At 36.7% G+C, this 27,054-nt stretch overlaps 1 protein-coding gene across 3 annotated transcripts in view; it reads left to right on the top strand.

The window, feature by feature from the left end:
* The first annotated feature begins 10,679 nt into the window (after positions 1–10,679).
* The window catches only part of USP47 (ubiquitin specific peptidase 47), a 109,171-nt gene continuing 92,796 nt past the window's right edge, over positions 10,680–27,054 (top strand). For 2 of the 3 annotated variants that reach the window (XM_012785702.2, XM_012785685.2), the window contains exon 1: positions 10,681–10,947. In XM_012785702.2, the coding sequence (XP_012641156.1) occupies positions 10,909–10,947 (39 nt within the window). In that variant the 5' untranslated portion in view covers positions 10,681–10,908. Of the gene's footprint in view, positions 10,948–27,054 lie in introns of all 3 variants that reach the window. The other variant, XM_012785692.2, reaches the window with a different exon arrangement.

Raw genomic sequence — 27,054 nt, 5'->3', positions numbered from 1 at the left:
AATAGGCTAGACCATTTAGATTCGTGTAAATATGCTCTATGATGTTTGCACAAAGACAAAATTGCCTGATGACACATTTATCAGAATGTACAGCTGGCATTAGGCAATGCATGACTCTGTACACACGCATATATCCCTATATATTTGCACATGTACATACACATATATATTTACTCCTTATCAAGAAAAGAAGAAAAATTAAGATTTACTAACATTTTATGTGTGAATTGACATCAACACCCCCACTTGCATGCATGTCTCATGGCCTCTTGGTGTACACTGTACCTAGGTCACAGGAAGGGATGGAAGGGGAGCTTTCACAGCAAAGACAGGGTTCACTGAGGGTTCAGTAAGGTAGATTTACAGATCACATTATATGGTTTTAACTAACTTGCCCTCATAAAAGAGAAAAGTGCCTTCAAAACATTCCTACCAGAAAACTAAAGTTTGAATATAATGCCAACAATATCAAATACAGTTGACCCTTGAACAACAGGGATTTGAACTGCATGGTCCACTTATGCATGGATTTTACTCTGCCTCTGCCACCCCTAGGACAGCAAGATCCAGCCCTTCTCTTTCTCTTCCTCCTCAGTCCACTCAGCATGAATATACAAGGATGAAGACCTTCCTGATGATCCACTTCCACTTAATGAACAGTAAATATATTTTCTCTTCCTTATACTTTTCTTAGTAATATTTTCTTTTCTCTAGCTTACTTTCTTGTAAGAATACAGTATATAATACATATAACATAATGGTAGGTGTTAATTGACTATGTTATCTGTAAGGCTCTGGTCGATGGTAGGCTATTAGTAGTTAAGTTTTGGGTCAGTCAAAAGTTATACATGAATTTTGACTGTGCAGAGTGTCAGCACCCCTAAACCCCACCTTATTCAAGGATCAGTTGTTCTTGCATGGCATTTAATACATGCCAGGCACTGTGCTAAGTGTTTCATCTCTATTAACCCAGTCAACCTTCACAAAAATCCTGTGATGAAGGTATTGTCTTTATTCCCATTTTAAATATGAGGAAACTGAGGCATGGAGAGTTTAAGAAAGTTGCTAGTCAATGGCAGAGTTTCAGTACAACCTAGACAGTATCTCTCTAGAGTCAGTGCCCTCAACCACAACATCATGCTGCTTGTAAACACAAGGAGAGAGAAAATGGTAGAGCAAGGGTTTCTACTCCTCATGGTACAGTATCTCAGTCAGACATCTCAGGAAGCTAAAGCCATAGCAATGCTGTTAAGTCTCACAAGTGTGACAGTCAAACAAATTGTTAAGAAACTATTAAGAAGATATTGAGATATCGAGTTGCATTCACTATCTTTAATGATGAATTTTGTCCTAAGTTGTTTATTAAGTCTGGAAATATTGGCTAATAATAGTAGCACATGTATTGAGTTTATAAATAAATTAAACAACAAGTCAGGCAACGTGTTGTGCACCTGTCTGTAGTCTCAGCTGGTAGGGAGGCTGAGGTAGGAGGATCGCTTGAGGCCAGGAGTTCAAGATCAGCCTGAGTAACATAGCAAGACTCCCATCTCTAAAAATAAATAAGTAATAAAAATAAATTAATCAACATACGTAGTACTTTATTAAATAAGCACTTGATCAAAAATTCTGGAGACCACTGCCCCAGAGATTAACAGATAGCTAAATAACTTTCTGTGAGGTTCCAGAAGCTCACACTCCAAAATGTTTATTGTGGTTACTCCCTGGGAAATGACATTGTGTGTTGAAAATAGTTTTAAGATAACATTTTCGCTTATTCCTTGTAGACTTAAATGATGTTGGAATTTCTCAAGCTATTATGAAACATTTCATAAGGAAACCTAAAGACCAAAATTTATTCTATGTCTCCCTACTAATAACCAAAACATGCCTAACATCTTAGCATGGCAGTTAAGATCTTGCATGACATTTGCCATCTTCTTTAGCTCTCTCCAGTTGCATTTGCCTCCGAGGAATGCCTTCACACATGTGTCTCTATTTGGGTTGTCAGCACTCAGTTCCATCTTGGCCATCGCATTAAGAATGTGACCCAAACTGGACCAATCATAGGCAAAGGGGCCCCTTTTTCTCACTGTAGAACATTCTATCTTGAGGTTCAGATGCCATGTTGGGACAGAACCTGTTTCCCTACACTCAGGATTTCATGCACACATCTATTGTTAAGTCTCTCCATCATATTTGGTTGTTTAACTTATGGCTATGCCTGCCACGTGCAATTGTGCAAGTTGTGCAATACACACGGATGCCTGGCTAATGGTGAGTGGAGGCTCAAGTCTAGTCCAAGCTCTGCTTACCAAGCTGTGAGCCTTGGAGTGCCTTCCCCACTTTATGTATTGGCTAGCACTGTTCTAACTAGATTGTGAGCTTCCTGAGAGTAGAGAATATTCGTAGTCATCTATTTGACACAATCCCTGCCAGCACGCCTTGTCAGAAGACTCTCAATAAAATATCTGTTGAATTGAATTTCAGAGTACATTTTCAGACATAAAACTCTGACATGCTTCATCATTTTTAATCTTCTTTATTTAATTATGCAGGAAATCAGTCACCACACTGACTTTATGCTCTCATAAGCATCTATCACAATGTCAAACACCTTAGGGATATTTAGTGGAGATTAATTTATTATGATGAATGACCTTCGCTCATTTTCTGTTCTTTCCATCATATTTTCTGATCTATTTTTATGACCTACCTTTTAAATTTTATTTATCGTATTTTGTCTTCCAAAGAGCCTTCTATGATTGCACTGCTCACATGCATAATAAATTTTGAAGTTTTTGTAGTTAAATAAAATGAGACATCAAGTCTAGCTAGGAATTTATGATTCCTCATAAACAATAGTGCCATATAAACAATAGGAATACAATAAATGTGATTATTGACAAAAATGGTAATGAGGATTAGAGTTACAAGTCTATACTCTGCCTACAGATTAGAAAATGAGATGATAAAGTTTCCGAAATATTTTTAAATAAAAATGACCTAATTATCTATTCATGTGGAAAATTTTATCACCAACAAACATCTGTGTGTCATTTTCAATTTTTTTCTAGCAGAGGACTCATGTAAACAGATGAGAAGTTAGTTCTTTACTCACGTGTATTGCTCTGTGAAACATCTTGATTGACAAGTTTAGATGGTATTATGCAAAACTACTTGCTCTATAAGATGAAGAGGGAGGAAGAGGAAAAGGAGGAAAGAGAGAACAACTGCTAATTTTCTTTTTAAAGAAAATGTTCACTTTTAGGGAGGGAGATTGTTAGTCTTCCAGGGAAGAAACTACAAGGACTAAAAATCTCTAAAAAATGATGAGAAAGTGGGATCATTTAGTCTAGTGAAAAACACTAAATAATTAGACCATTTTGAACATTTAAAATGTGAATGATGAAGCAACAAAGCCCATACGCTGAAATTTTAAAAGAAAGGTCCAGAGACTTCAAGTCATCCAACTCAGTTAAAGATTGAAAGTGATTAGTTATTGCTTTATTCCAATATTGATAGATTATACTTCCCATATAGCCATCCAGAAGGTTAAAAAATGGTATCTATAGAAGCAATCGAGTCTTTACTTGTGATGAAAGACTTTGGAGTCAGACTGCTTGAGTTTGAAAAGACTGCAGAAGTTTTTAAATACTGAGCATCTACAATGTGTCAGTTATCAAGTTAGCCAATTTTCGTACTTCATTTTTTAGTTATTCTTAAAGTATATAAGAAATACATATCCCCTTTAAAAGAATTAAAACAACACAGGATGATTTAATGTGAAAAAGAGAAGATCCCAACTAATTCTCTACTTCTGTTGATGTTGAAAACTTGTATTCCAGTGTCTCAGAAATACTTATTATAAACTTTTAGGAGGAAGGGGAGGGGCAACTTATACTTCCTATGCTTATACTAGCATATACATATATATCCCCCATCTTTTAGTACTGCCGTCCCCAACCCTGAGGCTATGCCTGGTACTGGTCTTTATAATGACAAATTTATAAATATTACTCTATGGCAAACATCATCTCATGAAATCATTTCAGAAAGATTAACATCATGGCCCCAACTTTATTTTATTAGATTGTTTCTTATTCTTGCACCTTAAAATTTGGGCACTTGTAGAACCCTAGAGAAACCTAGCATGAATTTGGTCAATTTGTCTTTAGTTGCCATAAACTCTGATATTTGCCTCTCCTCCTTCTATATGTTTACCAAGGCATTTTCTGTTGATGTGAGCTTCTTTTTCATGCTGTTGAACACACTGACCTATAAACCTTTTCTTTATAAACTTCTTCAGTTCAGAAGAAGGCAAGCACTTCCGTGGCAATGACTTTTATCTTTATAATATGTCAACAGAAAAATGCTACTTCATGTCCTTGAATCAATCTTTCTTTGAGGTTACAGTGGGTTGACAGCCCCGTGAATGTCCTCACTCTATTACCTCATAAAAATATTTGTACATGTTCCTAGTTTTCCTCCAGATTACATTTTCTTAAGCATCATTTTTCCCATTCTCATCTTTAAACCAAAAGTTAGTCTTCTTTTCAATGTTCAGTAATTTTTTAATTTAATTGATGACTTTTTTGTTTGTTTGTTTTAATGGGAGGACTCAAAGAACTGTGAGTGTCCCAAACTGCTTTTTCTTGTTTCCTTGTTGATGATGTCTTTACCATCTTAAATATAAGCCACTGACTAAGTTTACATCCCACTCTTTAACCTAACCAAAAGGCCTATTTTGTGCTGAAGATACATCACTTTATTAATTTCTTCAATCTCAGTGCTAAGAATTCAATTTCTTTTCAGAGCCATTTGCCACAAAGAAAATTCCTGGAGGTGCCATCTAAGTGGACAATAATAAGCAATAATGGGACTATATCAAAGGATAGTTGCTGAATGATTAACAAGATTTATTCATTAGCTAAGTGACTAGTTTGTTAATTTTTTCAGCGTCTATTTAAAAGCACCTACTATATGTCAGGCACTGTGAGGGCTGTCTATTTCCTCATGGAGTTCAATTTACTGCTGGGATAATTATAGCCAGCATATATTGACTACCTAGCATTTTCCAGGCAGGTTAAACACTTTATATCAATTTTCTCACTTATAAGATGGGGATATTAGTAGTATTTATGCATAATGCTGTTGTGAGAATTAAATGAAAACATAGGTGTAAAACATCTAGAACAGGGCCCTATATATTAAATGTATTCAACCAATCTTAACTGTTGTAGTTTTGTGATTATTATTATTTTCTTTACTACTTAATTCAACAAATTTGTCAAGTGGGACTATTATTAAGAAAACTGAAACTTAGTGAATTTAAGAGATCTGTACACGGAATAACATAACTGTTGTTATTATTAACTATAATAATATAGTTATATAGTTAATATAATAATATAAGCCATAAAGTTAATAATAACAAATAACAACTATATGGCTTATATTATTATGTTAACTATATAACTATATTATTATAGTTAATAATAACAAAAGTTATTATTATGAACAAAGGTTTCAAATTCAGGTAATTAATCTATTTTCAGCTTATTCTTTCAACCACTTAGCTATATGGTCTTCTATACTCTGGCTAATAATATAAAATTCAAATTTCCTCTTTAGCATAATTATAGAGTGCTATGGGTCATGAACTTTTCTAGTCAAAACTGCAAATGCTGAATTTACAAATGCCAAGGGTCTACTTTATTACTTCTATTTTCTAGTTGAGAAAATGGCAGTTCAGAGAGGTCTTATATGAAGAAAGTGGCAGAGTTTGGATCTTAAAACAAGTCAATCTTGCCCCAAAGCCACATCACACTGTCTCTAAAGATTTTCTTTTGACCTTATGAAAACATAGTCATGGTGAAAGTTCCTTTTCACTTTTATAATACACATTTAACATTGTATTATCAGTAGTTCTTAAATTATATAATATGACTGACTAGATGCCTTCTTAAAAATAGTTTAAAATATATAGACTTGTACAGTGAAGAGTCTTAAGATATAAAAGAAAGGAAAAAAATATTTCAAGTATTGCCATGAATATTTTAAAACTGTGGTCTCCAACCCCTGGGCTGCGGATGGGTACCAGTCCATGGCCTATTAGGAACCAGGCACAGCAGGAGGTGACCAATGGGCAAGTGAGTGAAACTTCATCTGTATTTATAGCTGCTCCTTATCACTCACATCACAGCATAAGCTCCATCTCCTGTCAGATCTGTGGCAGAATTAGATTTTCATAGGAGTGCAAACCTACTATAAATGCATGCAAGGGATCTAGGTTGCATGCACCTTATGAAAGTCTAATGCCTGATGATCTGAGGTGGAGCTGAGGCAGTGATGCTAGTGCTGGGGAGCAGCTGAAAATACAGATTATCATTAGCAGAGAGGTTTGACTGCACAATAAATATAATGTGCTCGAATCATCCTAAAATCATCCCCCTACCCCAGTCCATGGAAAAATTATCTTCCATGAAAGTGGTCCCTGGTGCCAAAAAGGTTGGTAACCGCTGTTTTAAAATACACTTTTTATTTTGGAATATTATGGAAAATCTTAAGAGACATCAAAGAAGAACTAAATTACAAAAAAAATAAAAAATAAAAAAGAAGAAGAAGAACTAAATAAATGAAGAAATATGCCATAATCATGGATAGGAAGACTCAATATTGTCAAGATGTCAGTTCTTCCCAACTTGATCTACAGATTCAATATAATACCAATCAAAATCCCAGCAAGTTATTATGTGAATATAGACAACCTGATTCTAAAGTTTATAAAGAAAGGCAAAAGACCCAGAATAGCTAACTCAATATTGAAGGAGAAGGCTGGGCGTGGTGGCTCACGCCTGTAATCCTAGCTCTCTGGGAGGTCGAGGCAGGCGGATTGCTCAAGGTCAGGAGTTCGAAACCAGCCTGAGCAAGAGCGAGACCCCGTCTCTACTATAAATAGAAAGAAATTAATTGGCTAACTAATATATATATATATATATATAACTAATATATATATATATATATATATATATATATATATATATATATATATATATAAAATTAGCCGGGCATGGTGGCGCATGCCTGTAGTCCCAGCTACTTGGGAGGCTGAGGCAGAAGGATTGCTTGAGCCAGGAGATTGAGGTTGCTGTGAGCTAGGCTGACGCCATGGCACTCACTCTAGCCTAGGCAACAAAGCGAGACTCTGTTTCAAAAAAAAAAAATATTGAAGGAGAAGAACAAAATCAGAGAACTGACACTACATGACTTTAAGACTTACTATAGAGCTACAGTAATCAAGACAGTATGGTACTGGCAAATGAATAGACAAATATACCAATGGAACAGGATAAAGAGCCCAGAAATAGAACAATGTAAATGTAGTCAACTAATTTTTGACAAAGGAGCAAAGGCAATACAATGGAAAAAAAGTTAGTCTTTTCAACAAATGGTGCTGGAGCAACTGGACATCCACATGCAAAGAAATGAATCTAGCTACAGAACTTATACTCTCACAAAAATGAACTCAAAATGGATCATAGACCTAAATGTAAAATGCACAACTACAAAACTCCTAGAAGATGATATAGGAAAAAATCTAGATGGCTTTGGGTATTTTGATAACTTTTTAGATACAATACCAAAGGCATGATCCATGAATAATAATCAATAAGCTGGACTTCATTAAAATTAAAACTTTCTGCTCTTTGAAAGACAATATTGAGAGACGAGAAGACAAGCCACAGATAGGGAGAAAATATTTGCAAATGACACATCTAATAAAAGACTGTTATCCAAAATATACAAAGGACTTTTAAAACTCAACAATAAAAAAATGAACAACCCTATTAAAAAATAGGCAAAAGTCCTGAACAGACACCTCACCAAAGAAGATAAGCAGATGACAAGCAAGCATATGAAAAGATGTTTAACATTGTATATCATTAGGGAATTGCAAATTAAAACAATGAGATACCTCTACCCACCTAATAGAATGGCCAAAATCCAAGACACTGACAACACCAATTGTGGTGAGGAACTCTCATCCATTGCCAATGTGAATGCAAAAGGGTACAATCACTTTGGAAGACAGTTGGGCCATTTCTTACAAAACTAAATATATCTTTCCCTTGGTATTTACCTAAATAAATTGAAAACTTACACCCACACAAAAATGTGTACAAGGATGCTTATATTCATTTTATTGATAACTTCCAAAACTTGGAAGCAACTAAAATGTCTTTCAGTACGTGAATGGATAAATGAGCTGTGGTACATCCAGATGATGGAGTATTATTCGGGGCTAAAAAGAAATGCACTATCAAGCCATGAAAAGACATGGAGGAAACTTAAATGCATATTAGTAAGTGAAAGAGTCAATCTGAAAAGCCTACATACCTTATAATTCCAAATATATGATACTCTGGACAAGGCAAAACTATGGAAAAAGTAAAAAGATCAGTGATTGCCAGGAGTTAGCAGGGAGGGAGGAATGAATAGATAGAGCATAGACAATTTTTAGGGCAGTGAAACTGTTCTGTATGATACTTCAATGGCGGATACATGTCATTATATATTTGTTGAAACCCATAGGATGTACAACATCAAGAATGAACGTTAATGTAAACTATGGACTTTGGATGCTAATTATGTGTCACTGTAGGTTTATTAATTGTAACAAATGTGCCACTGTGGTGGGGGTTGTCAATAGTGGGGGAGGTTGTGTGTAGGGGGAACAGTGGGTATATGGGAACTCTCTGTACTTCCTACTCAATTTTTCTGTGAACCTAACACTGCTCAAAAAAATAAAATTTAATCACAATTTCTTCTCGTTTACTGTTTAAATATAGTCTGCACGGTTAATAATAAAAATAAAGTTTATTAAATTTTTAAAAAACATTTAGAAAATGAAAAAACTAACAGTACATAAATATTACAAAATATAACCAAATAACCAAATATATACAAAATATAACCAAATACAGATTTTATTTGGATTTCACCAGATTTTTTCACTAATATCCTATTCCTGTTCCAGGATCCAATTCAGGGTACCACACTGCATTTAGTCTCCATGTGGTCTGTAAGTGTCCTCAGTCTTTTCATTCCTTTTCATGACCTTAACAGTCTTGAGGAATACTTACCAGGTATCGTGTAGAATGTCCTCCAATATGGGTTTGTTGTGATTTTTTTTCATGTTTTGACTGAAGTTATACTATGAACATTTTAACATGAAAAGAAAAAGGGAAATATTCCCAAGAAATTACAAGAAAAAAATCGGTACTTGCATTAGGAAGAGCAGCCAAAGATGTACTTCTTCCTCTAGAATCTACATCTTTGAGTGTTACCTTTGTTTCAACTTATAACAGCCATTAAAACCAAGTACAGAAATAACCTGAACGTTGAATCAGACATTTAATAACTATTTCACAATGTATTAAAGATTTTTTTTTGAAACGAATGAAACGTAGTCATAATGGGTTCACTAAATATTCTTAGTGGGAGTAACAAAGATTTTTATACTATTAATATAATAACTCAGTTATGTTAAATGTCATCTTTATCTTATCCTTTTTACATTTTACAAATGTTTTATAATTCTGCACACAGCAGGACATGTACAAAACTTATGTAAGTATACGGATACTTTTTTTTTTTTTGCTAACAGGAGACATTCAATCAAAAAAGTTCGGAGAACACAGGCACAGGTAGTTTTGCCGTGGGAGTTAGGAACATGGCAGGATTGTATTATCTCAGCACGCTGTTAACATCACTGTATCCACGAAAGTCTTCAGGAAGGACGCCCTGCTGAGTCTTCACAATAGAAGGAGCAGGATTTGGAAAAACGACCGTTGCAAAATTTGTTTAGTAGAACTCATAGCAGAATGCTTACTCTCAAAGGAGATTAAAGTTTTCTAAAGAACATTTTTGAAGAAGATCATAGTTTGAAGCATACTGCAGCCCGATTCCCGGAGGCTACCCCCGTCTCAGACTTGCTCTGTTGGAGAAGGAAGTTCCCTGGAAGGCGGTGGGGAGCACCTCTCCAATGTAGTCGGGGTTCAGGGGGGTCCGTGATGACACCGATTCACTAGGGTAAGGGGTGTTTGCCTTCTCTACCAGGAGATGGGCCGTCAGGTCCTTCCGGCCGAGGCCTTGAGAAGGAGGGCAGGTGGGGAAGGGGAAAAGAACGATAGGGAGTGAAAGGGGGCAAATGTAACGCTGTCCATTCTGACTGGAAGGGCCGGAGCTGTGCCTGAGGGTGGAGGCCGGGCGGTAGCCCCTTCACTACCGGAACAAGGCCAGGGTGCTGAAGAGGGGGTGACGTTCAGGCATTTTGCTAACGGGAAGCGAGGACAGTATGAGTAGTAGTGCCAGAGCAGGCGCTTTCGGCTTGAGTCTTTCTCTGCCGCGCGGGGAGTCAGAACAGCCCGAGTGGGCATGGAGGACGCTGGGCCTGGTCCTTTCCCTGCCGGTAGAGGGAGTCCCGAGATGGGAGACCCAGCATTCTTCTAAGGAAAAGCGTTTGCACAGCCGCTTTATCAATTTTGCACATCCCACGGCGAAGACCTGAGTGATTAGAAGCGAGAGACAACTGCCTGAGCACCCGGCGTCGGGCTCAGAGCCCGAGCGGCCGAATTCTCGCGAGAGCGACCGCCGCCATTTTTCCATTGATTGCGGTGGGCTGGGGGGAGGGGCCGACGACGAAGGCGGCGGCAGCGGCGGCGGCGGCGGAGCCTTGGGTCGGTGTCTGCGCGCTGGTGTCTGAGGCCCAGGCTGAGGCCTCCGCGGTTGCCGGAGCGCAGGCGGCGGAGAGGATGATTGCCGCTGCTATTCTCTCCTGAGGTAGAGAGCCGCCGCCACCCTCCACCCTCCCCGGCAGGGCGGAGAGGAGCGGCCGGAGTCTGAGCGATGGTGCCCGGCGAGGAGAACCAACTGGTCCCGAAAGAGGTGAGGGGCCGGCGGAGGAGGCTAGGCCCGAGGCCTACGGCCGCTCGAGGCAGCACAGGCCCGGGCCAGGGGTCGGCTGCGGGCCTGGCTCGGGTGCGGGCTCGGCTGTGGGGGAAGGAGGAGGTGTGTGATGATGGGGGCAGGGGTGGGTGCGGCGAGCAGTTGGGAGACCCGCTGGGTCCGGGGGGCCGCGGAGCGGGGACCTACCCCCTCGGGCGTGCGGGGCTGGACGCATAAAGCAGCGGACGGGAAGGAATCGGGTCCTGCTTTGGGGGAGAAGGTGGGCTTTGAAGTACTAATGTAACATGTCGAGCCGAGAGAAAAAGAGAAGGAGAGAGATCATTTCAGAGAAAACATTCTGGAACAGTTGCCGGTGGACACGGCAGGGTGACGGTGCTTCTTCTGGTTTTGACAGTGGCAGTGTGTAGCTTTCAGGGCTTGTGAAATCTACACCCGAGTGTGATCTGTGGGAGGGCAGAGTTAACTGTTACGACTTTTTTCAACTCCTGTTACTTAGTAGTACTATTGGCCTGCCTAAATGGGGCCTACCAAAGATCGTTGAAAAGTAGTAAATGGGACTTTCATGTAAAGGAAGGAGATAGGGGAAATTACCATATGGAGAGCTGAACTATTTTCTTGAGGTTGGATTGTGTATGCCAATTTGAGTGACTTCTTGAATTCTTAAAAGCAAGTGATATGAGAAGCCTTGAGTTTTTGGCTTCTCTTGAATAGTAGTAAGATTAAGAGTAGAATCCACCACTGGCCGGTGAATTTCAATATATTAATTGTATCTCTGTTGGCTTTATAAATGTCTTCAGCATATTCAAACGTGTGTTTTTAACTGACTGATCATCAGGCTAATGCTTTGGATTTTTATTTCTCGTATACCTTGAATAGAGGCAACTGTTGGGTTGAAATCAGCCATGTAGAATCTTGGTATTTATGAATGATCATTACAAATTCTTAATTTTTCTTTGCCTTTTTAGTTGTTTTGTAGCATTTCTTTGCTGCTTAAGCAAGCTCTGACACTATGCAAAAGTGATATTATTGGAGTTATATACCTATATAATACAAATATTTTCCCAGCTTTATTAGATGGACCGTGATAGTTGTTTTGCAAGGGCAGGTTTTTAAAAAGGCAGTATTTATATGTCAGTATTTACTCATCAAGCATCAACTCTGTGCAAAGCAGATAAACAGATGAATTAGTCAGAATTCTTGCCTTGGGAACTTTTTAAGCTACTGAGAAAGGGAACACTAGAATTTGTTGAGCTCCAATTAGGGGCTTGGTACTTTGCCACATAAATAATTCTCATGCAAGGAAGGAAGTGATAGGTGCTCTAAGAAAGGTATGAACATGTATTTCGTTTTAGAGCTACTTATTGCTGGTTTCCGTTCTTATAAAAAGCAAAGTTAACTTACTTAATTTTATGACCATTAGAAAATATTAGAAAATAGGTAGAACTCTGCTTTAAGAAAATCCAGCATTAGATTTATTTCCTTAATAATTTGATTTATAGAAAATAGGACATAGATACACAGCTTTGCAGAAACGTACCTGTTTTGTAAAAACTGATACTGCTGTGCTGCTTTTATCTTTCAGAAGTTTAAAGATTAAATGCCTCTTTAAGACTAACTCACTTACCTAAGGCTTCAAGCTCATCACAGCTTTTTTTTCTTTCTATTTTTTTCTGGACCACGTCCCTTTATTTTTTATTCCTAGTCTCATCTTTGGTCTTCTTTTTTCCTGGTTCCTTTCATGATCCCTGGAAGCATGCATAGTATGCTCAAATCTTAAGACTGTCACTTAAGGTCCTTGCCCTTTTTAGCTAGCCAATTTCTTTTTTCTGCTTTCATGGCCATAGTCATTCTTTGTCCAGGTGGTTCCCTCCACTTCCATATTTGCCCCTGGATTACTGGAAACTGTTCCTGAAGGTCACCAGTGATCTCTTAAATGACCAAATTCATTGGCTTTTTTTTCTTGTCTCTCCTCCTCTGAATTTTCTGTAACGTTTGATACTTTAAAAGAAATTCCTTGCTTTTAGTAATAGTGCACTTTTGGGGTCATTTTCCTACCTGTTAGTCCTATCTGCCTACTTGTTTAGTCAAGTCCTTTCTCTCCTGTGTTCGTAATTAGCACTTTTGTTTGATCTTTGAAGTCCCCTTACTGACCCTTTTAAGTGACAGTGCTAAAGCTGAGAGAGCTCCTAGTGATCATCTAGTAAGTTAACCTTCCCTTTACAGATGAAAGAATTAGGGCCAGAGGATTGTAAGTGACTTACTTATTGGTGATCAAATAATGCATAAATGGAAGAGCTAGGACTAAAACTCCTGTTCCCTGCTACTATTCCCTTGATTATAAAGATCCCTCCATGTAACTTAGAGGCTCTGTAAGAATAGTTTTTAACTCTCTAAGTACATGTACTATGTGAAAATAAATTGTGAAATTAAAAAATTTCTTGCGTCTATTCTAATGGCTTATTATCTACATTCTAGAGGTTTTCTTGAGGACCTATATATAGGGAACCTCTGACCCCTACTAGATTTAGATCTTGGTTAGAAATGTGTATATGTGGGTGCATATTGTTGTTTAGTGAGTAATATGTTATTCTGGTCCGTGAAACTCAAGGACAGATGTACCTTAAGGACTGCTGGAGAAGGCAGCTTAATGTAGTACAGGGATTGGCAAACTATAGCCCATGACCCAAATCCAGCTCATAGCCCATTTTTGTATGGCCTACAAGTTAATGATTTTTACAATTTCAAACTGTTGAAGAAAAAAGTCAAAAGAATAGTAATATTTTGTGACCCATGAAAATATATAAAATTCAAATTTCAGTACTGGAAGAGACATGTCCTTTATTTACTATTTTCTATGGCTACAGCAGCAGAGTTGAGTAGTTAGTTGCTGCAGAGACCGTATGCAGGATAAATTTGAAATAACTTAGCTTGGTATTCAAGGCCCAGTACAGTCAATTCTGGCTACAACCTGCCCTACCAGCTTATCTTTTCTTCCATGAAACAAGTTTTTAATGTAGTCAAACAGGTTTCTGTCTAACTTGCTTTTCACTTATGTTTGTGTTGTCCCCTTTTTCCTACTTCTCTCCACCTGTTCAAAATCTTCATATTTTTTCATAAGTACTTCATATCTCACTTGTTGTAAAAAGCCTTTTTTGACCATTTTAACCTTAGGGGTTTCTCCCTCTTAGAAGACCTTTATATATGAATAGAATTCATTTGGCAATTAATACATAGTGCTTTACAGCATGTTACATTCTGAAACAGTAATACACATTTTGTATATTATTTGTTGTGTATTTCTTGACAGCAGAGATCTTTGTGTACGCATGTCCCTTTGCTTTTTGTTTTTGTGTATATTATATTATAGGTCTAGGACAGTGTCCTGAAGCAGATATTCAGTAAATATTCGTTGATGTGGTCACAGTTTTTGTAAGCAAACTTACAATTCTAGCCGATTATCCTGTGCTTGGAGATTTTCCACAGCATCTTTAACAAGCTATTTTCCAACTTTTGCCTGAATATATACCTTCATGAGTAATCTCTCATAACATCTTTGTCTTAGAAGAGATCTGTTATTTTAAGTTTTTGAGTTGGGGGAAGTCTAGATCTCTGTAGCTTTGGTCCTTGCCTCTGGACAATACTGAAAGCATTTCCATAGGATAGCTTTTCTCATCGATGAGGATGGGGGAGGGGAGCAGGAGGGCTAACCCTCTCTGTTTTGGCCTGAGCATCCTCAGTTCTTTAACCCTTTATCAGTTGTTCCCTTTTGGACATAATCCAGAGTTTTTAGTATTTCTCCTAAATTGTACGCAGAAAGAGCAAAGAGAGTGTGATATGTTCATTGTGGTGGACAGCAAAGCTTTTTGCCTCACTGTTTGATCCTGCTATATATGTCTTTGAATTGTGGTGTATTAATTTTGGCTTTGAGATCTCTTGCTTTTAATTTTCTCTCAGTTTTAATTATTATTTGGTTGTTTTATTATTCTGTTTCCTTATAAGGATTTGTGACATTAACATTTATTGAGTACTGTACTATGCCATGTAGGGAAAACTTAGAATAGAAAAAATTCATTCTTTTCTCAACTATCAAATAATATAATTAAAGATAGGTCCTTATTTACTGATGCTTTTAAAATAATATTTTACACTGCAATATTTAAAATGGTGTCCACGGACTATATAAACATAGAACAGATGGAAAAAGTGAAAGAAAAAGAATAGAAATATAAATGTCTGTATCTTAGTGGATTTTTTTTTCTTCTTTTACATGCAATACTATTACTTCCATCTGGAACTGGTTTTGGCATCTAATAATAATGATGATAGTAATAACTAGTATTTATTGAGCACTTATATGCCAGTTACTGTTGTATGTACTTTGTATGTATTAACTCATTGGAGCTTCACAATAACCTCACAGCTACATAAGGGACATTGCTATTGAGAAATCCCCAAGCTGTAAACAACTTGTTTTTCATTTATGTTGTCTGATTTCTTATAAAATCCATTCATCAATATCTACCATGGAATACATCATATGAATATTCTTTTAATTTTATTTCTCCTAATTAAATTGCTTGAGGAAATGTGCTATTATGATCATTATTATTTTTGATAATTCTTTTTAAAATGAGCCTTTTTCTTAAATTTGGGGTGTTGATTCTTCTTTACCAGTAAAAGGCAAGTTTGTTATATTACACTCATCAATGTTTTAAATAAATTGAAGTGTTTAATAAAAATATTTTAAATATCATTGAAAATGCTTACTTAATAAGATAAAAAATGCTGAATGCAGAGTTGTATATGATTCCAGTTTTGTCAAGGAAAAATGGACAATTTAGGGTCGTATGCATTGAAAGATCACAAAAACTATACTAAAATATTAACAGATTGCTAGTTCTGGATATTTGGATTATTGGGGTATATCTAGATTTTCTCATTTCAAAAATGAGAATATACATTATTAAAAAAATTGAGATTCTCTGAATGTAGTTTTTTTTTTTTTTTTTTTTTTTGAGACAGAGTCTCGCTTTGTTGCCCAGGCTAGAGTGAGTGCCGTGGCGTCAGCCTAGCTCACAGCAACCTCAAACTCCTGGGCTCGAGTGATCCTTCTGCCTCAGCCTCCTGGGTAGCTGGGACTACAGGCATGCGCCACCATGCCCGGCTAATTTTTTATATATATATCAGTTGGCCAATTAATTTCTTTCTATTTATAGTAGAGACGGGGGTCTCGCTCTTGCTCAGGCTGGTTTCGAACTCCTGACCTTGAGCAATCCGCCCGCCTCGGCCTCCCAAGAGCTAGGATTACAGGCGTGAGCCACAGCGCCCGGCCTGAATGTAGTTTTTGAGGTAGTTATTTGCATTGTTTTTTTTTATGCTAATGATTTTTATTCCCCTCCTTGCTGTGTATACTTGCCTTGAGTAATCTGATCACTTGTATGGCTTCAGCCTTTGATTGTGATTTACACTTTTGTGTCTCCAGCCCTGACCTATCTTCTAGATTCACATTTCCATCTGCATACTGGATATCTCTACTTGGTTGTACTGTAGAACCCACAAATTAAAATAGGTAATATCCAGTTTATTTCTCTTCTTTTCTTACAACCTAATTCTTTGTGTTCTCCTGTTTCAGTTAGTGTTGTCATCATCTGTTTATTTACTTAACTTAGATCAGTTTTTTGACTCCCCATTTTTCCTTTTTCTTATGAAATATCTCTGTACCCTTACCTTGCTCTCTGTGTCTCTGCCTCTATCTAATTACAGTATTTTCTCACTCAAAGGTGGCCGTTCTGAATGGTGACTCTGCTTCCAGGCTCTTTCCCCAGAGCTGTTGGAGGTACTTTCAAAAACAGATGAGAATATGATTGACCTGTTTTGACATTTATAATTATTATCCTCTGATTGCAAATTGAATAATGGGTACTAATAAATACTATGTGCCAGACACTATGCTTACCAAGTTACATACATTATCTCAATCCATGTAACAGCCCTTTGAGGCAGGTATTTGTCTTCATTATCCATTTTACAGATGAAGAAACTAAGGCTTAAAGAGGTTAAGTAGCTTGCTCAAAGTTATTTGGCTGTTTGATTCAAAAGGGGGCCTTAACTGGTAGGAAAGTCCTTGATAATTTGGCCTCAACTGATTTTTTTAAATACATATTTGTAAGAGTTAAGTAGCTCTGCAGAACTACAGGCATGTGTCACTTAATGATGGGGATATGTTCTGAGAAATATTTCATTAGATTCGTTGTGTGAACATCATAGAGTGTACTTGTACTTATACAAACCTAGATGGTGTAGCTTACTATACACCTAGGCTATATGGTATAATCTATTGCTTCTAGGCCACAAATCTGTACAGCGTGTTACTATATAGGATACTATAAGCAATTGCAACACAATGGTAAGTATTAGTATATCTAAACATATCTAAACACAGAAAAGGCACAGTAAAAATATGGTATTATAATCTTATGGGACCACCGTCAGATATGTGGTCCCTTGTTGACCAAAACATAGTTATGTGGCACATGATTTGTATTTATAAAAACAGTAGTCCTTCAACCTCACTAGCATGGAAAACATAAAAAAAAACAAAAAACAAAAAAACAGTAGTCCTCAGGAAATTTCTCCTCCCCCCCATTTCAGGCTCTCTAGAGGTGATCATTTTCAACTCAGGTTTTTTGATAGTTATCTCTATATTTTAGACTAGCATTTTTATAGTGCCCCTTCTTGATATTTCAGTTTAAGGTATTATCTACTGACATCCCACAATTGAAGCTGAGGGTTTACCATTATACCCAGCCACGCTCAGAAATACTTCTTAACTCTGTTCAATCTTTTCTATATTGTCATATTGTAAGTTGTTTGGATATGTCAGTATGACTATAAACTGTTAATAGCTGAGCTATGTAGTTTACTATATGATTATTTTTCTTTCCTATACAATTTTTTGTTTTCCCTGAGTTAATAATTTTTTTAAAATGTGTTTTGCTTAGTTTTCTGTATACTTATAAATTTAGTCAAGTGGTTAATAACTGAGGGCCAGTTTCTCCCACTTGACAATGTTTAGGGAGAGGAGGGTGCAGATGTGTACTACTGACATCTGTTGGGTAGAAGCCAGGTGTGCTGCTAAACATCCTGCACTGCGTAGGACAACCTCCCATAACAAAGAATTTGTGGCCCACAATGTCAACAGTGTTGATATTGAGAAGCCCTGAGTTAGCCCAAACCCTCTCTTGAGTGTATAAATCTCCTCTTATGTTCAAACCTCCCAGTTTTGACTTCATGAGTGCCTTTTGACCTGCTCTGTTCTGAACTTGAACAGAGAACTTCTGTGCAGCTCTTGCATTGGATTCGCTTTACTGTCTGTCGTCTTGGTGATTCTTGTCAGTTCTGTCTTGTATTGGAGCCCCTTCTTCTGATGTCCTCCTTTTTATTTGCTTTCTCATTTTGAAGGACCACTTTCAAAATTTTTCTGCATGGGAGATAATTTTTTCAAGACCTTAATGTCTGAAAATGTTTCTCACCTCTTGTTGTATAGGTAGTTTGGCTGGCAAGAGAATTCTGTGTCAGAAATAATTTTTCTTAGAATTTTGAAGACCTTGCCCTCCTGTCTTCTATTTTTCCATGTTGCTGTTGAGATCAGATGCCTACAAGACTCTTTTCCACTATTTTGATTTTTTTTTTCTTTCTAGAAGCTTGGATAATCTTTGTCCCCAGAGTTCTGAAATTCCAATCTTATGTAGCTTGGTATAGGTCAGTTTTTATCCTTTCTGCCAGGTTCAAGGTAGTCTTGTTCAATCTGGAATTTAGCTCATTAGTTCTGGAAATTTTTCTTAAACAGTTTCTTTGTTTTTTTTTCTTCATTTTTTCTGTTCTCTCTCTCTTGAATTCCTGTTGTTTAGCTATTGGGCCTACTGACTGGTTTCTCTACTTTTCTTGTCTATCTTCATCTATTTTCCATTTTTTTCTTTTTTTCTCTGCTTTCAGGGAGGCATTTCTCAACTTTGTCTTCCAATTCTTCTAAAGTTTTATTTCTGATATGTATAATTTCCAAGCACCCTTTTTTTTTCTGAAAAAAATTTTAAATAATATCCTGTGTTTTATGGATGTAATGTCTTATCTCTCTTAGCAAATGTTGGTAGTTTTCTTCTCTGCATATTCTTTCTTTCCTCCAAATTTCCTTTTTCTGTTCGTTTGCTTTGTGCTTTATCTTTTATATCAGCTGCTTTCCTTAGACACCTGATCATCCTTGAAAGTCTGTCCTTATGCAAGAGAGAAGCCTTAAAAAGCTGCATGAAAGCTCTGCCACTGGGTGATTATGGTTTTCCCTATAGGGTAAATCTGGATAATTTCCATACAAACTCCCAGCATCTTGGTCCACTTGGTCTGCTATAGCAAAACCACAAACTAGGTGGCTTATAAGCAACAAAAATTTATTTGTCATAGTCTGGAGGCTGGGAAGTCCAAGATAAAGGTGCTGGCAGATTTGGTATCTGATGAAGGCCTGCTTATTGGTTCATAGAGCAGCAGCTTCTTGCTGTATTCTGGAGGAAGAAGACAAGGCAGCTCTTTGGGAACTCTTTTATAAGGGCACCAGTCTTATTTACAAGGGCTTTGTCCTTATGATCCAAACACCTTCCAAAGGCCTCACCTCTTAACATTATATTGGCGATTAAAATCAACATGTGAATTATTAGGAAGTAGGGCAACACAAACATTTAGATCATAGCACCCAGTGCCACATCTTTTCTCTTGTGCTGGATTGATTTCCTAGAAAGTACTTGACCTTTTGCCAGAAGAGAACAGGCTTGGGAACTGAGTAGAAAAAGGAGTTACGGGTCTCATCATTAAGTATGCAAACTTTCACTTAATTCTTTAGTTTGTGGTATGGCACCCTTCAAATTTAATTGGGTGTGGTGTCCCTTAGTCCAGATATACCCCGTCATATGCTACTCAGAGATTGTTTAGTCATTTGTCAGAAAGGGTTGAAAAGTAGAAGAGGTATCTGAGGGTTATTACTGCTTCTTAGACTTTGGTCATTCTCCTAGTTTGGACTCTACCCTCACTCCCAAAGTATCAGAAACTGCTAGTTCCTGAGCCTCTTAGTTTTTTTTTCTTTTTAAAAATTTATTTATAGAAGAGTTGAAGAAAGAACACAAAGTTCCCACACACCCTTCACCCAGCTTCTCCTTAGCTTAACATCTTATATAACCATAGAATAATTATCAAAAGTAAGAAATTAACCTTAGTATAACACTAACCACACTACAGAATTTATTCGGGTTGTACCAGTTTTTCCACTAATTTCGTTTTTTATTCCAAGAACCAAATTCAGGATCCCACATTGCATTCATGTGTCATGTCTCCTTAGTATCCTTTTATCTGTGATGGTTTTTCTTTTCCTTCTTTTTCATGACCCTGACACTTTTGAAGAATGCTGCTCAGTTATTTTGTGGAATAGCTATCAGTTTGTTTGTTTGTTTGTTTTTTGATGCTTTCTCATGAATAAATTGAGGTTATGAATTAAAGAGAAGTTTATCAGATGGGATGTGTTCTCAGTGCAGCCCCATGGAGGGGAATGGGGGACATAATGTTGAAATGTACTATTGGCGATGTTAACCTTCATCATGTGGTTAAGGTGGTATCTTCTAGGTTTCTCCACTGTAAAGTTAATATATTCCCCTTTAATTATTACTTAATACTTTGAGACCATGCAAATATCCTGTTTCGTCTTAAATTTCTGCCCACTATTGTTGTCATCTATCTTTGGATCTTATCTGCAGGAGTTTATTACTGTGGCATAGTAATAGTGATTCTCTATTTCCCTCATTATTTCTACATTTATTAATTGGAATTTATCTATGAGGAGGAGTTGTCTCTTCCCCCCATTTGTTTACTTAATTATTTATATCAGTGTGGACTTATGGATATTTATTCTTTGGATTGTAACCCAATATTATCGTTATTTATTTTGTTACTCAAACTGTTCCAATTTTGGCCAGTGGGAGCTCTTTCTGATTGGCTTCTGTACTCATCCTTGGTTTTTGAACACTTCCCTACTTTCTGGCACCACATAATGCTCCAGCCCATCTAATATTTTTCCTCCCCCTTCCCTGGAATCAGCCACTTCTCCAAGGAGTTTAGAGGTCTTTTGTTGTACTAAATGTAAATGTGTGATATAAACCAGGTGTCTTTGGCTTTCTTTTAGGCTAATGTGGGATTCAGCCTTCTTAGGTGTGTTTCTGTTATTTATAGGTTTATGGTCTTTCAAAAATTTCTTTACTCTTGTTTTAGAAATATTTTGGGAGGCATCAGAGCTGAATGCTTATATTTATCCTTTTAAACCAGAAATTCCTAACTTAATGTTTTTGTCTCTTGCCCAAGTCAGTTTTGTTTCAATCACATTCCACTACATTAGTTGCTATTCTCCAGATGTGCTATTAACATATGTGTTCATGTGTCACTTCTATGCCCTTGCCCTGAGTGAATACTATGAAGTATTTCTTTTTGTCACCTAGTTTTTAAGAAGTTTTAAATGGGCAAACTTTGATTTTACATGAAAACTACTATTTAAGTAATTAGGATTCCTGCCTCTTTTTATTTTTCCATTTTTGGATTAGTCATATAAATTTTTCAAGTTTTAGTGCTCAGGTACTGTAAAGTTTTGGAGGGAAAGGGATTTGTACATTTCCAGAGTAGTAGAGTACCATGGTAGCCCAAGTTTGAAAGGAAAGATTACATTAAAAATAAGGGTTGCAAAAAACATAGCATTAAATATGTACTTAAAGACCTACTGTAAATTGAAGTTTTAAAAAACACCCACTTTTAAAACAAATTCATTGGTATTAAGGACCTTCAGGTAAGGCAGCATGTTAAGGTGTCATGATTTGTAGAGGCATATTCTTTTTTTTGAGACAAAGTCTCACTTTGTTGCTCAGGCTAGAGTGAGTGCTGTGGCGTCAGCCTAGCTCACAGCAACCTCAAACTCCTGGGTTCAAGCGATCCTCCTGCCTCAGCCTCCCGAGTAGCTGGGACTACAGGCATGTGCCACCATGCCCGGCTAATTTTTTCTATATATATTAGTTGGCCAATTAATTTCTTTCTACTTATAGTAGAGACGGGGTCTCGCTCTTGCTCTATATATAGCGGGACGGGGTCTCACTCTTGCTCAGGCTGGTTTCGAACACCTGACCTTGAGCAATCCTCCTGCCTCGGCCTCCCAGAGTGCTAGGATTACAGGCGTGAGCCACCACGCCCGGCCTAGAGGCATATTCTTTTTTTTGAGACAGAGTCTCACTTTGTTGCCCAGGCTAGAGTGAGTGCCGTGGCGGCAGCCTGGCTCACAGCAACCTCAATCTCCGGGGCTCAGCGATCCTACTGCCTCAGCCTCCCGAGTAGCTGGGACTACAGGCATGCGCCACCATGCCCGGCTAATTTTTTGTATATATATTTTTAGTTTGTCAATTAATTTATTTCTATTTTTGGTAGAGACGGGGGGGGGGGGGGGGGGGGGTCTCGCTCAGGCTGGTTTCGAACTCCAGACCTTGAGCAATCCGCCCGCCTTGGCCTCCCAAAGTGCTAGGATTACAGGCATGAGCCACCACGCCCGGCCTGGCATATTCTTTTATGAGGTTTTTTACACAGATTTTAAAATGTTCTCTCTAGGTATTGCTGGCTTAAAAATCTAATGTATAGACTTTCTTCATTATAAAAAAAGTCTAGCAAAATTATTGTGATTGGCTATGATGGCGTAGGATTGACAAAAAGCTTGTTATCTTTCTCATCCAAATTTTTAAAGAGCATGTTTTTTTCCCTGAGCCTAGTTTTCTACTGGTACAGTGTAAGAATGGATAGATATAGGTATAGTCTATGTAAACAGATGTCTTTTGGCTGCCCTACTGCATACTTTGCATACTTCCTTTAATTTGTCTCTAGGTGTGGGAGCAATAATAATTGCGCTATTCTTTCATTCAGTGGAACTAAACTGAACTATAAAATAGCCATGTCCATAAAATAACCATGGATATGAACATTTTCATTTATGCAAAACTGTTGATATGATCCACTATTGAGAGATTATAGTTTTTATGAAAATTACTGACATGCATCTCCAATTTTGATGTTCTTTAAAACATACTCTTAAAATACTATCCAACCAGCAAAATCCAGCCTCTCTTCCTACATGAAAAATTTCCTCTTCTCCTCTCTTAACCTGATTGCATTTTCTTAACCTGAAATTCTATAGCATTGTCTTTTGGCATTTGAAAAATTCTGTGTCTTTATTATAAGTTGTTATTTGTGTTAATGCTTTTATTAGATTAAAAGTTCCTCAAAGTCAGGACACTACAGTCAGAGTCCCGAGGTCCAAATAGCAGCTGTGTGACCATGGACAAGTTACTTAACTGTTCAGTACCTTAGTTAAACAAGGATAATTGTAACTACTTCCTAGCATTGTTGGGAAGATTAAGTGAGTTAAGGCATGTAACGTGTCTTGCATATAATAAGCACTCCATAGATGTTAGCTGTTATTACCTTCTGCTGCTACTTTCCTTACTATTAATACCTTCATTCTTTACATTCTGTCTGTGGGCCAGCACAGTGTGCTGCACATTGTTGTCTAATAAATATTTGTTGAGTAAATTAACACAAAGTCATATTTTAGTTATGCTAGTTGTTTGAAGTTACCGTTCTGATTACAACCTGTCAGCTACATATCCTAATATCTATAGCACTAATCTTAAATAATTGTTAGATATGATAGGTTCTCTTATATGGTCAAGTAAGACCTATTGTTATTGCTTTAATCGAGAATTGGGATATGTAACAAAGTGCAAATATTAAAAGTAAAAGAAATTTTGAGTTGTTTAAGCTAATAAAGTCCTGAGAAAAATTCATTTGATATATATATATATAGGTAGTTGTCAAAATAATTTACTAGATTAACAGATTACTTGTTTGTAAGGATTTAGTGTGAAATGTTATTTTAAAGCAGGATCCATGTTAAGAATAATTTGTTTCTGAGAGAATTTTATGTGTTTGATAATTCTGATTTTCTATAACTCTGGAGCAGAACCAGTTGATGTGGATGGAAAAGACTTTCTTTCCCTTTCATTTGTGTTATTTATTGTGCTTTAGATTTGATACTGTGTAGTTGACTGCTATAATATGTATATATTAAACACATATTAGTGGTTTTACAGTAGAGAAAAATTAAGTACGGGCTGTTAAGTGACATTAAGAAAAAGGTCTAGAATTTAAATCTTTCTATAAACAGTGAATCCAATACCTTTGGTAAGATTACAGATTTTACTTTAGGAAAACCATGAATCTCATTTATGACTTCAGTGAAATTTTCTAGGATAACCAAAACATTGTAGTTTGACTATAAATACCTTTCTTGTTTCAAATGATACCCATTTTTATTTAATCATCAATATACTTTAATTTTTCTTAGTGTAGGTTTCCAAGGCTCCTGATTCTGTAGAATTCATTCGGTTAAGCATTGAGTTAGTAGTTGACTCAAAGATGAATAAGGAACACAGCTTAGTTTTAGTTGCTAGTCTAGTCTAATGGAAGAGACAGACATGTGACCAGACAAATGTATAGTATGAAAGTAAAATGGGACCATAGAGGAGGTCGTAGCCAGCTTTATTTATCTCAAGGATTCTGTGAGAATGTAACATTTGAACTAGATCACAAGGGATGACTTAATTATGTAGAGGAGGGAGGAGCTTTCAGTTAGAAGGAATAGCATTCAAAACATGGAAGTTTTTAATGCATTTTATCCAGTGGAAAAAAAATTAGTGTAGATGCATGGAGTGCCTGGAGTTGAACAAGGGAAGATAATTCTGGTAGGTTGTGTCTAAAAATTCTGAAGGCTTTGCATGCCTAGAAAAAGTTTAGATGTTTATTGTGTAGACATTAGGGGGCAAGAAATAAATAAATAAATAAATATATATATATATTTTGCCTAGAAAAAGTTAACAAATTTGTTGATGGGTGTTAAAAAGTTTAATTGCTGAAACTGTATACGGAGACATTTTTTACTTGCATCATGAGTGTCTTATGTCTCCCAAATTAATATTAAAAATTTACATACCAATGAAAGTGGGGGAAAACTTGCTAATAATTTATTCTCTCACCTGTTTTTCCATTTGCCACTGTATAATTAGGTACTTTTTTGTTTTTAAGAATTAAATGTTTTCTATCATACTGTATCTTAGCACATTTTCTACATATCAGTTGTTTTGGCATGATGTCCTTTGGCATGTGTTCAAATTAGCTAACCAGATAGGTCTCACTGGCCTCCAGAAAAGTGTCACAAACTGGCCTTTTGGAGTGTAGATCTGTTTTGAAGTCCTGAGCAATTTCTCACACTTGGTGCTAGAAGGGAAGTTTGCAAGTGAGAAGTTCAGTGTACTTCTGATTTTCACTGAGAGCCATGGTACAAGGCTTGTAATGATGTGGTTTCTTAACCTTTCCAATATACGACACATTCTTGTGAGTGGCTTTTGTAGCTAGCTGCTTCCTGAGTGCTTTACTGCTAGCCTGTTTGCGAGCATTTGGCTTGGTAGGAGCTATAGGGAACTTACCCCCCTCTCTGCTTTTTGGCTGAAGTTCAGCAAGCTAGAGGTGGCATTGTGCTAGACATTGATGCCTCTGGTGGTGGCAGTAGCAGTGCAGGAACATAGAACACCACAAAGAATGTTTTTAATTTGGGAATTAATAAAATCTTCTTAGGAATATCCCCAATATTCCAAATAATATTTAATAAAAATAAAATAATATTTAATCAAGAAGAGCTCTGTATTGTAACCCCCGTTCCAAGTTGCATTAAAAATTAGAATTTTTGTATGACTTATCTCCTAAAAGGTAACATATTGCTTTGATAAATATAAATAAGCTATCAATGAATTTATGTACCTTTCCTCCATTTTATAAAATATCTACACTTTTATATATTCAGGTATTTTAATTTTATTGTCTTTAATTTTAAGTTTATACCAGATTGTATAATGTATTCTTTTATATCTATTTATAGTACTTTGTGATAATGAAAGGGAAGTGGTGAAAAAATTGATAGGTAATAACCACTCCTCTGATTAAAAGACATGTGAGAAATACTATTGTTTTAATTTTAACATTTTAAATTCACATGTCTTGAACTATTTTTTACCATTACATTATTTACCATTAATATAACATAAATGTAATTTCAAGTGTTCTAAGAAAAACAGACGTGACACAAAAATGTTTCTATGATTGAGTAATATGGTTTAAACACTGGACAGGAGATTGTAGTTAGGTATTACAGCACCTTCATTTTCTTGATGAGAAAAACTATAAAGGCCATAAAATCTCAATGAGTTACTTAGGGTCAGGGGAAGAACTTGAATGAGACCATCTTTTAAAAATCTGGTTTACTGAGATATAATTTACATAGCATAAAAGTCACCCTTTTAAGGCATAGAGTTTATAAATTTTAACACACTTATACAGTTGTATAACCATAATCCAGGTATAGAATACTTCCATTGCCTCAAAAAAGTTCTCTCATGTCTCTTGTAGTCAACCTCCTTTCTCTACCCAAGCTCTTGCAGCCACTGATCTGTTTTCTGTCCTCATATTTTCCCTTTACAGGATATCATATAAATGGAATCATATGGTGTGTAGCAGTTTGAGTTGGACTTCTTTTACCTAGCATAAAGCACTTGAGATTCATCTAAGTTGTTTGTCTGTAGTCTGTCCCTTTTTATTGCTGAATGCCACAATTTGTTTACCCATTCAATAGCTGATGGACATTTGGATTGTTTCTACTTCTTGGTGATTCTGAATAAACTTACTTATAAATATTTCATGTACAAGGATTTGGGTGGACATATGTCTTCATATCTAAGTGTATGTTCAGTTTTGTAAAGAACTGCCAAAATCTTTTCTGAAATGGCTGTATACCGTTTTGCATTTTAGTCAGCAATGTATAAGAATTCCAGTTGCTCTGTGTCTTTGTTGGTACTTGGCAATGTCAGTTTTTGGGTTTTTTAAAGTTTAGTTTTCTTTTTTAACCATTTTGGTAAATGT

This window comes from Microcebus murinus, chromosome 4 (genome assembly GCF_040939455.1).
Source record: "Microcebus murinus isolate Inina chromosome 4, M.murinus_Inina_mat1.0, whole genome shotgun sequence".
Taxonomy (NCBI): domain Eukaryota; kingdom Metazoa; phylum Chordata; class Mammalia; order Primates; family Cheirogaleidae; genus Microcebus; species Microcebus murinus.
This window is presented reverse-complemented; position numbering and strand designations above follow the sequence as displayed.